Below are 14155 nucleotides of genomic sequence, written 5' to 3' on the forward strand. Positions count from 1 at the left end.
TCTCCGAACGTGTGAACCAGATGAGACTTGCACTGCCACAAAACCGACGGTACACCACCGCGCCGTGAGTTGTCGTTACCCACAACGTTGCAGCGACACTCTGGGAGGCTCGACAACCGTCTCACGGAGGCCTCCGGGGGGGGGGGTGGAGAGGTGCGTACATCGCGGTAGTTCTCCTCGAGGAGGAAAAAATCACGAAGAGGGCGAACATGAGCGAGGGAATGAACGACGGCGTTGATGTAGTCGTTGTTCTTGATGTTGTTGAGGCCCACCACACCCGGATAGTAGACCGAACCATCCAGCGCATGGGACGGGAGGGCGATGCTGTCCAGCTTCGTCACAAGTTCGCGCGTGTAGCGAGGATGCAGCACGAACTGCACACAAATCGTTGGGAGTGAATACCCACAAAACCCAACGAGTTGTTAGCGTCGTCGCCCATTGCGAGATCCATCGGATCGGACGCGGCAAAGGTGCCAGCATGTTGGGCCAGGGCGATTACCTTGATGTCGTCCAGCGAGGGATCCTGCACCTCGTAGCCATCGGGCAGGCAGTAAACCTGGCCGGCCACGGTTAATCATCCGTAGCGCGCACTGAGCAGCCGGCCGATACGGGCGCCTACTACTACACGGCCCAGAAGTAGGCTGGGGGCATGTAGTGGACAAAAAGGTACCTTTTCGTTGAGGAGATTAATGAACACGTGGTGGTCCGCTTGCAAGCTGTGGTAGTAGGCGTGCGATCCTCGGCCCCTTCCTGCGGGGTCCCCACAGACGTAAACCACCAGCATCAACGGCAGCATAAGAAGGGAAAAGTGAGGATGGAATAAGATTAACGACAAGTGGAGAAGGGAGAAGGCGTGCCTTGGAAGTACTTGCCACACGTGAGGCACGCGTAGACGTTTACGTTGGTCGATGACACACTACACACTTTTTCGAAATCGAAGTCCAGCAGGGCACGGTTCACCGTGTCGAGGTAGGGACAGCGTCTCACCACGGCCCCCGTTGCGTGTGCTCCCCTGCGACTCTCGTCTTGCTCATCATCTACGTGCTTGGGTCTTTTGCTGTGGCTACCTTCAGCTCCTGCCACAGAATCGTTTTGGTTTTCGGACGAGGTAGGCTGTTTCCGCTTAACGACCTCCACCCCGCTCTCCTTCTCGCCCTCTTGCTGCTGCTCCATGCTGGTTTCTGCTGGACTGGACCGAGAAAGAAAAAGAAAAAGTTTACTTCTTTCCCACAGGGTCGACAAAAAAATAGAAGAAATGTAGCCCAGCGCTGTGCTGTGCCATGCCATCATGCTGTGCTGTGCTATGCCATGCCATGCTGTTTCCTCCTCTGCCCCATTGGTGGCTCACTGCCTCAACATCACCTATATGATGGAATATGTTGGATATTGTGTGACATCAATATGGTGTTTGAGTCAGTGTTGCATGGATGTTCATCCCACTGTTGTCATGCATGCACCAGTCACTGGTGAAGTTCAGGGTGCATAGTACAATCCAGTACACTGCAACTGTCATGGGCAATTGGCAGGGTTCCTCAGCAGGGAGTTGCATACCCATACAAAGGGGTGAGCCAAAAGATCAAGAGAGGTTCCTTGAATTGCTGGATGAGGTCAATCAAGGACTGTTGCAGTTCAGTACAGTATTACAGGTTGTGGAGTGGAAGGAAAGTGTTGTGGAGAATAATAGAGTAAAGGTGGGCAGGAGATGGTGTAGGAGGTTGAGTGGCTGGGATTATCCCAAAGGATATTGACAGGGCCTTCCCACTGGAATCAGTGGACACATAATCATTGAGGAAGACAAGGTTCAGGATGCATCCTGACAAGTAAGGTAGAAAACAGATGGTCTAGATCCTTGTGCATATGGCCAACAGGGAGGAGATCTGAATGTTTGAAAGACACCATTTGGTAACAGCCATTTGCAATAGGCATGGGGTTGGGATGTGGAAGGGAAGCATGACATCAGTTGAACTGTCCATTATGATTGACATGCAGTTTTGAGGATCCACCAAAGCCTCCAGTTGGTTTTGGTGATAGCAGGTGTGCTCATGTTCTACCAGAGTCAGAAGCTCCTTCTTATTTGCCTTGACCCTCTCTCTCATGGTGTGACATTGAGTTGTTGGTCATGGCACAGGTGGGACAGGGACCCAGGTGAGTAAACTTGTGGAAACTTAAGAACTTGTGGTCATTTGAAATGAGAGGTCACAAATGACTGTGGAATATTTGTGCTAAAATTGTGTGAGATTTGACATTTTTGATTTATAGGGCAGTTTTGAAGATATGGATCTGCATGTGTGATTTTGACATGCTAGACCACTGCTTATAAGTCATATTGAGGGATTTGAGATGAAAATGATTTGATAAAAACTTGGAATTTATGGAGTTAAAAGTGATTTTATCAGTCTGCCATTTCTCAAGATGCTCCCAATTTTGTCTTGCTATTCTTAAATTAAAACCATTTTTGTGTTATCAAAACTATTTTTATGAGCTTATACTCACAAACAAAATCACTTTTCAAAATGACTGGACGTCTCATTTCAAATGACCACAAGTTTAAGGTGAGTTTCAGTGTAGTCTGGAGCAGAGGCAGCACACCAGTTGGTGGCTGAGCTGGCACCAGGCCTTGCCAACTACAACATCATCACCTGTGCTGACAAGAACTGCAAGCATGCACACATGGTAAGGGAAGCAGTTCAACAAGACAGTGGCTGGCAAGCACAACAGCTACCTACCACTCCCCCAGGGCTCTGTTTGCCTCTTGAACAAGCACTTCACTGCTGCCAACCTGTGTGATGACCAACATCTCTCAAGTATATACACTGAAGCTGGTAACAGTCAAGCAGGAGACAGTTGGTCTTTCTCCTTTTCACTCTTTTTCACTAACTATCTGGCAGCATGTACAGATTGTCAGGGCTGTAACACCAGCATCTGCACACCCTCCAGAAACAGACTGGTGTCATCAGTACACTTTGGCCAGTTCTGTTGGAGGTGAAGAAGACGAGAAGCTGAGAAGCTAAAGAGACATGAAGATGTCTGAAAGGAAAAAGGTAATGTATTGAGGAGATCTGAAACGGTACAAGTGTGAAGTCAGAGGAAATAAGAGGGAATAAAGAAAAGAAAGGTAAACATAAAGAAAGATAGAGAAAAAAAGAGAGAGAGAGAGAGAGATGAAGAGTATCCAACACTCCCCCTTGAGTTGAAAGAGATTGCACGTTCACTTCAGTTTCTAACGGAGGCATCAACGTCGACGGGCGAACTGACAATCAGGAGATTGTCAACGTAGACGGATAGGATGACGAGCGGTCTGCCACTGGAGCTGGAGTGGATGAAGGTGCAGTGAAGCTCTGGGTCATAGGGTCCCTGGTCACCATCACTGCTAGCACAGTGATTGTGCAAGGCGTAGAGGCACAGGTCCATGGATGCCACTGTGAAGCCAATCTGGACGAGGAAGGTGTCGAGAGTGCAGTTCCACACCAGAGGGGCCTGCTTGTCTGGTTGACAGGCCATCAGCACATGCTGGGTTCTCAAGCTGAAGGCCCTCAAGATCTTCAAAGCCCACTTTGTCGCATGTGGCTTCTCGCAGAAGGCTGGGATTGACTTTGATGACATGTACACTCCCATACTTCAACTTGAGAACCTTCGCCTTCCCTGAAGGTTTGTGGAACAGTGGTGGTGTGCTGGGCGAGGTTCAGCGCGTGGTCCATTCGCCGTAGTTGGAGCATTGTGTGGGCCGCGTGTGTGGGCGCCTCGTGGGCAAGAGAGGAGAGCAGGTTCAGCCTCGCAGGTTGGCGCACGTTGCGGCCGGATCGGGTGACCGCCACAGTTTCGCCGCTGTACTTCGCGCTTGCGGCGGCTGCCCGCTCGATCTGCTTGCTGCTGGTTGTGGTGGAGCCGCGTGCTGAGCCGATGATCTGCGTGCTTGTCGGGGTGCACTCCGGAGGCGTTGCCGTGGCCGGAGCAGTTGCCGTGTGAGACGCAGGACCTGCTGGACTGACGTCCAAGGGCGCTGGCGGAGAGACACTGGCCGCAGCGCCTGAGGCCATTGGCGTGGGACAGTCAGGGCTAGCCAGGTCAGGCAATGGCGGTTCATGGGTCGACGCGGTCTCTGTGGAGTCGGCAGGCGTGTTGGCAATTGCATCACCGCCCAGGATCGGGGAAGACAGTGTAGCCAGCGTGTCGTCATCATTGTCCAGTAGCAGAGGGACGCAGATGTGCGTGGGCGGTGGGCGGTCATCTGGAGGACACGACGCGCAGCGTTCGTTGAAGACAACATTGCACGTGTCGACAATGCGGCGTTGGCTGACAATGTAGACCCAGTAGGTGGACAGTGAGTAGTCCACCACGCTCATGAAGCGCACAGGCACAGACTGCTTGGAGATCTTGTGCCGCTCGTGTGCGTGCAGGCGCATCCGACCTGGAGCGCCAAACACGTGAATGTGTCTGGACGGCGGTGCGACGCCATTCCAAAGCAGATACGGGGATGCACTGTCCAGGTTGGCCTGAGTGGGCGTCAGGTTGATGACGTTGCATGCGTAGCGTGCAGCCTCAGCCCACCACTCGCTGGGGAGGCGAGCGTTGAAGAGCAGGCACTGAACGCGCGTCATAACCTCGCGGTTAAACTGCTCGACGACACTGTTGTATTCAGACGTGTAGGGTGGTGTAGGCTCCCTTTTGGCGCCGATGTCAAGGATCCATGCACCCATGAGCGCGTTGAGCTCGCGTGCGTTGTCGAGATGGACCTGATGGATGCGCACCGCCGGAGGGAACGAGGCAGCAATCGCCTGAAGAGCCGCATGGATGGCGGTGGAGGTCTTGTTGGGCAGCGGGCGAACGAAATGCATGTGCGAGTACGAATCGGTGACGGTGAGTAGGTAGGCGTGCCCACCAGCTGATTGGTGCCTCATCGGCCCAATCAGGTCAAGTGAGAGGAGATCGCCGGGGTAGGCGCCTCGCACGGAGTGGTTCGTGCATGGTACCCTGCTGACGCCACGCACGGTCTGCTTCCCAGCAAGGCAGACGTCACAGATGGGCGACAGCGAGGATGACAGAGCCGCGCGCTTCTCACGCTCGCTGAGGTCGGCGGACTGCCGGACGAACTCGTGGCATCGCCGTTCACTGACGTGGCCAAGCCGATGGTGAATGAGATCAAGGCACAGTGGTGAGGTGGCCGCCACAAGCGCGGCATGTGGTGTGGCAATGTCAGCTGGAGTGAAGGTGATGTTGAAATAGTAGAGGTTCCCACTCCAGTAGCTGAACAGGTGTAGTTTGTCGTCCAGGTAGAATAGGAATCCGCATTGCTGGTCGAACGCGACCCGGCACCCGGCATCCAGTAGCTGCTGAGGTGAGATCAGAGTGTGTGAAGCGCCAGGTATGTATGCGACATCACACATCATGATGTTGCTGGCCTGGCCGTCGACAATGGTGGTGCTGCGCAGGGTGCCGTGCCCCAGACACTCGATGTGTCCGCCGTCGGCGCACACCAGCCTCGACGGGAGCGCGAGAGGAATGAAGTTGTGGAGCAGGTCCCTTTGGTTGGTGGTGTGTTGCGTGGCGCTGGTGTCGGCGATGGTAGGTAGATGGATGGGCGCGACCAGGGAGAAGACTGAGTAGTTCTGGAATGGTTTATTGGGTGTCGGCTCAGAGGAGAGAGCAGCACCGGCAGCAGACTCACTGACAATGGCGAAATCGCTTGGGTGGGCTGCAGCGGTGGCGGCGGTCATGGCGGCGAGAATGGACGACTGCGGCGTGTGTAGCAGGAAAGAAGACGCAGCCGCGACGGCGGCGGCAGTCATCGCAGCAAGAGCGGCGGTGTGCGCGGTCTGGGGAGTAGCTCGAGGCGTGGCGCCGGCGAGACCACGAGCGGCAGCCTCGCGACATTCCTCCAGCGAGTGACCACTGGAGTTGTGCAGGGAGCACCAGCGGCCTCTGTCGCTGCCCCAGTTGTCACGACGTTGCTGGCGTGGCAAGCGAGGCCCAGTCGGGTGCCGCGGTGGCAGAGAGTTCGGCGGCGTCTGCGCGTGCGCGCCGTACGGCGCTTGACGGTGTTGGAATGCCGGACGCCCGTGGTGCTGGCCTTGGCCGGCGTAGAGGATGGTGTCAGAGCTGGGGCTGGCATGATGGGAGGCCTCGACGTGGTCGAGTGCCTTGAGAACGGCCTCTGTGGCCGTGTCGTCGGCGAGTGCATTGAATTGAGCCTCGAAAGCCGGGTTGATGCTTTTGAGGGCTGTTGCGAGAATCATGAGGCGGCTCCGTTCCGACATCTTGTGTCCTCCGGTCTCGATGGCGAGCATGTTGATGAGGGCCTGGATCCGTGCCCAGATGGAGCGCACAGTGTCACCGGGGCAAACCAGGTAGAAGTCAGGCCATCCAAGGTCGCGCCGCGCGGCTTGGAGGGCGACGTCGTTGTTGCCATATCAATTATTGATCGCCATCCAGAGAGCTAGAGGGCAGCCGTCACTCATGCCGGATATGTCCTCAAGTAGCTCAGGGGCAATAGTACTGCAGATGAAGACAAAGGTTTTGCAACGTCCCTTACACAGCTCGCGAGCGGCCTTGAGGGCCAGTTCATCTCCAACGAAGGCGGCAATCTGCTTCTTCTTGACGTCTTCCGACTTCGCCTTCGCGGCCAACGACTTCTTGCCAGAAGTGGATTCCAACGCGATGGAGATTGTTGATGTGATGTCAAGAGCCTCAAACAGATGTGCCATATGCTCAGCGTCATAGTCATCCACCGCCTGGACGATCACAGTGTAGTCGGTGGTGACATATTTCGAGTGTCCTTGTTCATGGAGAGCAAGGCATACAGTTCAAATCCACTCAGCAAAGGACGATTGGTCTCGAAGCGGTGTGACTTGAAGACCGTTGATGTTGGTGTTGGTGTTGTTACTCATGGTGTAATGGTGAACCAGATTGAAAGAATTTGTACACAGAGATGTGGTGATTGTTGTTGAGAGTGGCACTAGATGTAGCATGGGCCCATAACCTGTTGGAGGTGAAGAAGACGAGAAGCTGAGAAGCTAAAGAGACATGAAGATGTCTGAAAGGAAAAAGGTAATGTATTGAGGAGATCTGAAACAGTACAAGTGTGAAGTCAGAGGAAATAAGAGGGAATAAAGAAAAGAAAGGTAAACATAAAGAAAGATAGAGAAAAAAGAAGAGAGAGAGAGAGATGAAGAGTATCCAACAAGTTCAATGCACATAATCTGAGAAATGTGAACAGAAAATGTGTAGAAAATGCAAGAAAAGACCTTAAAAATGCACAGAACCAAGGGAACTTGATGTGCCTGTGTTCACCTTTGAACATCTTGTGGAAGTGAGACTCAACAGCTTGATGTGGCAAGTATTTCCAGTTCCTTAGTCATGATCATTGCATGTATACAGAGGTTGAGTTGGGAGCATGACAGCTGTACTGGAGTAAGGGAGAAGGTGAGCAAAACAGGTGATGAGTATTGTGTACATGTACATGATAAAATGGGGATGTGGTGAAGGTAGCAGTGAGGCTCTGGAATGGCAGTAATAGGATAAGGGCGCCAGATGGAGGGCAGAGGGACATGGTGGTGGGAGAAGATGAGGACATTGAAGCTGCTGATGACAGGGTCAGAAGCAAGGAGGGGGAAGTGAAGGAAAAGTGGAGAAGATGGAAAACTTGGAGGCTCTTGTGCTTCTATGTCCATGATGCTGTGGGTGATGTTGGAAGGAGAAGAGCTGATGTAGAAGCCAATGCTGCAGGTTGTGGAAAGTCGTTCCATGGCATCCAATACACATTGTAATTTGTCAACAAATAAAACCTCCAATCACATTGGAAGTTGTCAATGAATAAAAAAAAATGGATAGGGAAGAGGAAGGACGAACCAGCCATGAAATTGGAGAGGTTTGGCAAGTAGCCTGTGCAGCAGGCCAGTCATGCAAGGGCTGTATTTCTTCTGCAGCTCCACCTGAGCCTTGTGGCGTTGCTTCAATGTAGGCACAGCAGCTTTGGAAGAGGACTGCAGTGAAAGAGAGACATGAGTAAAGTGGAAGAAAAGAGTGCCAATAAGAGAAGCATATGGAGACCTTTGGCCAAGGCTTCAAGTCAGCGTTGTGGAAGCTTGTAGATTCAGAATGGGGCAGCATGGACTTCTCCTCTGTGAGGGATGCAGCTTTGGCAGCAGTGAGCTCATGCTGCAGTCCATGACATCAAAGGTGATCATGGCTGGCTTCTGGATGTTGATGGTATGGCCATCAGGTGTGATGTACTTGGTGGGGCAGATGCATTTCCAGATGTTACAGCCTCAAGCACCTCAGCAGGTGTTGCAGTTCAAGGTCGCTGTATTTGATAGGTGAGGCATGATGAGGAGAAAAATATAAAAAGGGGAGCTCATGTACTAGGTTGTGCTGGGTGGCAAGGGCTGCAGGGTTAGTCTGGGATTTATCCCATTAGGGCCAGGAGTATCTTTTCTGGGACAGATACTATTCTGTACTGGCCCTCATCTGCCCTTGTATGATGCACCTGTAGACTGTTGTGCTGTACTTGTTGGTGAAGAGGGCTTGTCATAGCTCCCTATGTTCAGGCTTCTCCACTTCAATAGGAAAGGTATCAACCATTCCTGTGGAATGCAGTCAGGCAAAATGCTAGAGGGGATGATTAAATCATGATAGAAACCTCACTGCACCTGTGAAGAGATAGGGGAAGTCAGGGGTATCATCCCACCTGATCTCATCAATCATGTTTGCCAGGGTGATGAGGTGTGGCAGCACTGTTTCTTGCAAGTTGATGCAGAACAGCCAAGAACAATGCTGCTCTGGATGGCTAAAGCCAGTTAGCTACTTTGTTCAGGTTGAGGGGTTTTAGGGATGGCACCTGGCGACGGGTTGGATACAGGTGGATATAAGCAAGGGCCTGCACAAAATGTGCCCATTGTATGCTGTTGCTTTTCATGCTGTTTGTGAAGCTGATTATGCACCACAACTGCATATGTGTATGTGATAGAATGTTTGCTAATTCATCTCCTAGCCCACAGAAGAGGAGCTCTCCATGCCTCCTGAGGAGGCCATCTCAAGTGTTATGGTGTCCTCTGTGCAGATCATGTGAAGTTGAATGATCAGTTGGTGACCACTAGAGGACACAGAGTTCTCTCTACATCAATGAATAAGATGGGCATTCTGACCATGGAGCATCTGCTTGTTCAAGAGCTGCCTCCCTCTCTGTGCATCCTTAAAGATGACATGCCTGAATACTGCATCATCAACAACAATCATCACATAGACTGCACAGCAGCTTTTCCCTGCTCTGACTAATACCCTTTCTCCATATCCAGAACATGGTCTCAGAAGACAACATTCACAGACACACAACACAATCATGAATGGTGGAAGAGAGGCATACCTTGTTGGACATGAGGGCCTGTGGCACTGCCATCCTCCAGCTTGAGCTCCAGCAAATACTGGAGATTTGTGCCAATGATGAGCAACATGACACACATGACACACACACAACACACACATGACACATGTGACAACACACATGGGCACATAGGGGCAGTCATACCTGTCTTGTTGTGGAAGGAGCCCTTGAGGAGTTTGATGGAGGCTGCATTCAGTGTCACTCCTTTGATCCCAACACTGGGGTTTCCTCAGCCACACTTCAAGAAATGATGGCTACTGCTAGTTAGACATCTCCTTTCAAAAGTTGTTGTTGGTGGAAAGGCAATGTGAGCCTGCTGTACAATGGTGGGGGAGTCACAACAAAGGATGAGGCATTGCTCAGGTACTTAAAACCGTAGACAAGCCACCAGATGTGGGCACCACTGGAGTTGTGGCTGCTGCTGTCGTAGTTGTGACAGAGGCAGTGGTGATAGTCAAACGAGGGGCGAGGGCGAGAGGAGGTGAGGGCGACCGTGGAGAGCTGGCGCTGGCGAGGGCTGCCCACGAGTACTGCACCCCCTGCCCCCGTGGGCACTTGTGGCGCTTCCTCGCACCTCCCGCCCCGGCTGGAAGCGAGGAGGGCAAGGAGCCTGGCGAGCCAGAGGACAAGCTGCGGGCTCCCGGGGCATGGGAGGTGGTATGCAGGTGCACAGCCGACGACGAAGGCGCCCGCGGTCGCCCCGGCGCGGAGACGTCGGATTCTGTACAGCGCCGGCCACCGCCCGGTGGTGCGAGAATGGGTTGCGGTTGCGTGGGGCGGGGAGGCGGCGGCGGGGCGCGGGACCCCAGTTTGTGTAGCGGGTGTGAGGAAGAAGAAGACGAGGAGGAGGAAGAAAAGGACCCGCCAGCAGTGGAGGAGACAGCCCCCACGTCGCGCTGCGCGCAGAAGTGGTGTAGGGCGGAAGCTGCTTCCTCTTCGTTTGGCTGCTGCTTATGTTTTGCTGGCTCCTCCGTTGGTGGGTGTCCCTCTACATTGCCCATGCCGTGACGTTTGTTGTGGGGCGAGCGCAACTGTTTCCAGACTGAAAACCCCGACAGGAAACGGGAATTCCTGCTTCTTTTTCTCTTTTTCTCTTTTTCTCTTTTCGTAAAAGCAGTTTTTTGATTTTAATAATTTTTGCAGCGGCGAACCAAGAATGCACATCTCCTCGGAGCACCTCGGCAACCTGCACAAGTACAAGTACAGTGTCATCGACGTCAGGTACGCACTCACCAGCCTGCCTGGCACGACCCCGCCGCCGCCGCCGCCGCAAGCGAATCCAAGTGCTCATCGCGTGGTGGTCGTGGTGCGGGCGTGTAGTCCGTTGAGTATTTATGTGCTGCAGCCCTACTGGAACTACTCCATCCGGTTTGTGCCCCACTGGATCGCGCCCAACCTCGTGACGCTCTTCGGGTAAGGCTGCCCCTCCTCGCTTCCGACGTGTGATGCTGCTCCTGCTGGGGGTGGTTTGTGGGGGGGGGCTCGGGTGCTGGGCACCACGCACCACCAGCCGCCACCGCGCAACGTGGACCACCCTGACGTGTGCCGTGGCGGCGGCGGCGGCACGTGCGCAGATTCTTCGGGCTGCTGGCCAACTATTTGGTGGTGGCCTACCACCTGCCCCTCATGGAGGGTCCCGCTCCTGCCTGGGTCTTTGCTCTCTCCGCTTTGGCCATCGGTCCCCCCCCCCGCCCACGTTTTCTCTCCTCCTCCTCTTCCTCGTGCGCCATGCACAGCACGCACGACACTCTATCAGAGAGGGGCAGCTGGCAGCGGCTATACTGACCAGCTCAATATGGTGTCGTGTGTGTCGTGTGTGTGTCGTGTGTAGAATGGTATTCGCTACTGGACAACCTGGACGGGCGCCAGGCGCGCCGCACCGGCACGTCGTCTCCCCTGGGCGAACTCTTCGATCACGGCTGCGATTGCCTCGCTGTTGCCGTACGCCAGCCCCACCCACCTTCCACCACCGCCACCACAATCTTCTGGACACGTGGCCAAGAAGAGGGCCAGGAACGAACGAATGAATACACCGTGGCTGATGGCTAATCTGAGCCATCGTTGCGGCGGTCGTGGTTCGCAGGTGGGAGCGTGCACGGCGTCGTGCATCTACCAATTCGGCACCTTCTACTCGATGCTCGAGCTCGTCACCATGTCCGCCGCCTTCTGGCTGGCCTCCTGGGAAGAGTACACACACACACACACACACACACACACACACACACACACACACACACACACACACACACACGACACACAACGCTGGGCCAGTCGTTACAGCCCCCCCCCCAAAACGCCCCTCCACCTCATTTGCTCACGCGCTTCCGCTGGCGGCGGTGGGCGGTGGGTGCGGCCAGGTACCACACGGGCACCTTCTTCCTGGGGTTCTTCAACGGGCCGACGGAGGGACTCAAGATCCTCCTCTTCTCCTACCTGTGGACGGCGTTCGCAGGTACCCCCTCCCCGCGCGCGCGCGGCCTGCACCCTCAACCTCCCCACTCGTGTGGCGGCCGCCCTTTGCTCCTCTCTCCGAAGGGGACGGCCGGTTTTATCCTACTGCGCACCCAGTGCTGCTGCAGAAAGAGGGGGCTGAAGGTTGGCGTCAGTCGGGACTAACCATCCTGGCGGCGGGGGCGGCGGGTGGGCGCGTACCTTATGCAACGTGCGTGATGTGTACGTTGTGTTGTGTTGTGCCGTGTCGTGTCGTGTGTGTCGTGTGCGTCGTGTGCGTGTCGAGCAGGGCCGCAGTTTTGGCTGCAGAATTGGAAGGCCGTGCTGCCCTTCGCCCTCCCCGGTGAGTGGCCCGACTGGGAAGTGCGCACCGTGTGCGTCTTCCTCTCGGTGACTCCCATGCTCGTCACCTTCTACTACAAGTACACTGCCCACACGACACACACGACACACACGACACACACGACACACACGACACACACACGACACACACACGACACACACACGACACACACACGACACACACACGACACACACACGACACACACGACACACACGACACACAGCTCCTCCCGGCACTCAACTGTTCACCACCACCACCACCACCACCACCACCACCACCACCACCACCACCACCACCACCACCACCACCACGACGTGGTGTGACGGCTGGTGGTGGTGTTTCCTTCCGTCCGTCCGTCCGTCCGTTTGGCGATGGGTCTGGCGATGGGGCTGGTTCCTCAGCATTAAGTCGGTGCTGGCGCACAAGGCCAAGACGAACCAGCCTGTGGGGCCAGCTCTCAAGGGCGTGGCCACTTTCTTCATCTACTGGGCCATGGTCGCCCTCTGGTACTATTGCCTCCACCAAACCACCGCCGCCGCCGCCGCCGCCGCCGCCGCAACCTCACATGGGCCGCTCCGTCTCCGCAGGTATACCGCCAGCAGGTCCCTGTGGTCGGCCCACCCTCACGCCCTGCAAATGGCGGTCGGCATCGGGTTTGGCGAAATGTCGGTACGTGGACCTCACACGCCCCCAGCCACGCACCACGAACCACCTACCGCCCCCGCTGCCGCCCCCGCCAGAGTGACCCCGCCCCTGCGCCCTCGCTGTGGGCGTCAGCGACTGCCCGACCTACCTACCTCCCGTTGCGGGGGGGAGGCGGGCATAACGAACGTAAGCAGCCAACTAACCGGCGCCGCGCGCGCGCATGCACACCTGTGTGGACAGTCGCGGCTCATTTTGAGCCATCTGTGCAAGATGGAGTACGCCCTGCTGCAGCGCCCGATGCTGCCCCTGGCCCTCGCCGTCCTGTGCTCCCTGTCGCCGCACGTGCTCCCAGCGAGCCTCGGGGTCGCCATCGACGAGGAGCTGGTGATGTGGGCCTACCTCGCCATCACCATCGTGGGGTACTTCTTCTAGCGCCCTCGCTATTCGCGGCCCTGAACAACAGACGAATGTATGATGTGGTGCGCGTGCGGTGGTGCGTGTGCTATTGTGTGTGGTGTGTGTGTGTGTTTCAGGTTCGTGCACTATGCGTGGACCATCGTGAACGAGATAACAGCCTTCCTCGGCATCTCCTGCCTCAGCATCCCCAAGGCCAAGTGGTACAAAGGCCAATAGTTGTCGTACCCGTACTCCCTCGCCACAGGCTGTGCTCTCTCTCTCTGGGTAGTACGTCGTATAATATATCAGCAGTTACACCACCGCGCCGTGTCCTTCGTCACAGCTGTGTCAACCAAGTCATCCTACACAACTTTGCTGTGGCCGGGCCTTGTCCACCAGGCCAGCGTGGCTGCACGTTTTGTTGAGCCCGGTTGTGGTCTTCGCGTGTGTTTGCTAACGGTACATGGCGGTAAAGAATGAGGCATTTGGGGGGGGGGCTCTTCACTTCATAGTCCGGTTGAGCAGGACGCTGACGAGCTCCCGGTCGTGGTGCGCCACGGTCTCCACGCTCAGCGTGCTCAGGTACAGCGTGAACAGCTCGTAGCACCGCAGGTTCCCTGACATTGGCGGTGAGTGGAGTGATGCCTGCATTGCACACACGACGCGACACGACGCGACACGACGCGACCAACGAGACGACACACAGGTTGGGGTGTGGGCTACCTCGCGTGGGGAAGAAGCGGTGCATGAGCTTCTGGTAGAACTTGTTGGTCTGGGGCACGTGCGGGGTCCCGAACGGCACCTCGGGCGGGAAGATCAGCTCGAACCTGCCCGAGCCACGGGCGGTGGAACCACAACGCAGCACCACCACACGTACGCAACACGACACACGACGCACACCGCATGTGGGGTTGGGGGTTGGGGGTTGGGGGTGCGGGGGGGGG

At 55.4% G+C, this 14155-nt stretch overlaps 6 protein-coding genes across 6 annotated transcripts in view; 2 read left to right on the forward strand and 4 right to left on the reverse strand.

Annotated features, from left to right (window-relative positions):
* Positions 1–74: 74 nt before the first annotated feature.
* On the reverse strand, positions 75–1173 carry ACA1_170770 (ubiquitin specific protease 39 and snrnp assembly factor, putative; the record flags this gene model as incomplete). Its single annotated transcript, XM_004356383.1, has 4 exons — positions 75–374; positions 407–556; positions 671–750; positions 918–1173. Coding segments are annotated over 4 exons (786 nt in total), but the record flags the coding sequence as incomplete, so codon positions are not given.
* Positions 1174–2677: 1504 nt separating this feature from the next.
* ACA1_170780 (uncharacterized protein) lies at positions 2678–2803 on the forward strand (the record flags this gene model as incomplete). Its single annotated transcript, XM_004356384.1, has 1 exon — positions 2678–2803. A coding segment is annotated over one exon (126 nt), but the record flags the coding sequence as incomplete, so codon positions are not given.
* A 150-nt stretch (positions 2804–2953) lies between these two features.
* ACA1_170790 (uncharacterized protein) lies at positions 2954–3501 on the reverse strand (the record flags this gene model as incomplete). The annotated part of the gene is made up of 2 exons (XM_004356385.1): positions 2954–2973; positions 3252–3501. 2 exons carry the CDS (start codon positions 3499–3501, stop codon positions 2954–2956), a joined length of 270 nt encoding a protein of 89 aa, XP_004356438.1.
* A 579-nt stretch (positions 3502–4080) lies between these two features.
* On the reverse strand, positions 4081–6284 carry ACA1_170800 (integrase core domain containing protein; the record flags this gene model as incomplete). Its single annotated transcript, XM_004356386.1, has 3 exons — positions 4081–4099; positions 4273–4408; positions 4481–6284. The coding sequence occupies 3 exons, from the start codon at positions 6282–6284 to the stop codon at positions 4081–4083; spliced, it is 1959 nt and encodes a 652-aa protein (XP_004356439.1).
* Positions 6285–10532: 4248 nt separating this feature from the next.
* ACA1_170810 (CDPalcohol phosphatidyltransferase superfamily protein) lies at positions 10533–13448 on the forward strand (the record flags this gene model as incomplete). The annotated part of the gene is made up of 11 exons (XM_004356387.1): positions 10533–10597; positions 10697–10789; positions 10951–11054; positions 11208–11317; positions 11460–11563; positions 11734–11828; positions 12117–12249; positions 12572–12676; positions 12758–12839; positions 13056–13234; positions 13349–13448. 11 exons carry the CDS (start codon positions 10533–10535, stop codon positions 13446–13448), a joined length of 1170 nt encoding a protein of 389 aa, XP_004356440.1.
* Positions 13449–13712: 264 nt separating this feature from the next.
* The window catches only part of ACA1_170820 (uncharacterized protein), a gene marked incomplete at both ends in the record, with an annotated part of 812 nt that continues 369 nt past the window's right edge, over positions 13713–14155 (reverse strand). The window contains 2 exons of the mRNA XM_004356388.1: positions 13713–13828; positions 13935–14038. Of these exons, the coding sequence (XP_004356441.1) occupies positions 13713–13828; positions 13935–14038 (220 nt within the window). The remainder of the gene's footprint in view (positions 13829–13934; positions 14039–14155) is intronic.

Source organism: Acanthamoeba castellanii (assembly GCF_000313135.1).
Source record: "Acanthamoeba castellanii str. Neff unplaced genomic scaffold scf7180000084741, whole genome shotgun sequence".
Lineage (NCBI taxonomy): Eukaryota > Discosea > Longamoebia > Acanthamoebidae > Acanthamoeba > Acanthamoeba castellanii.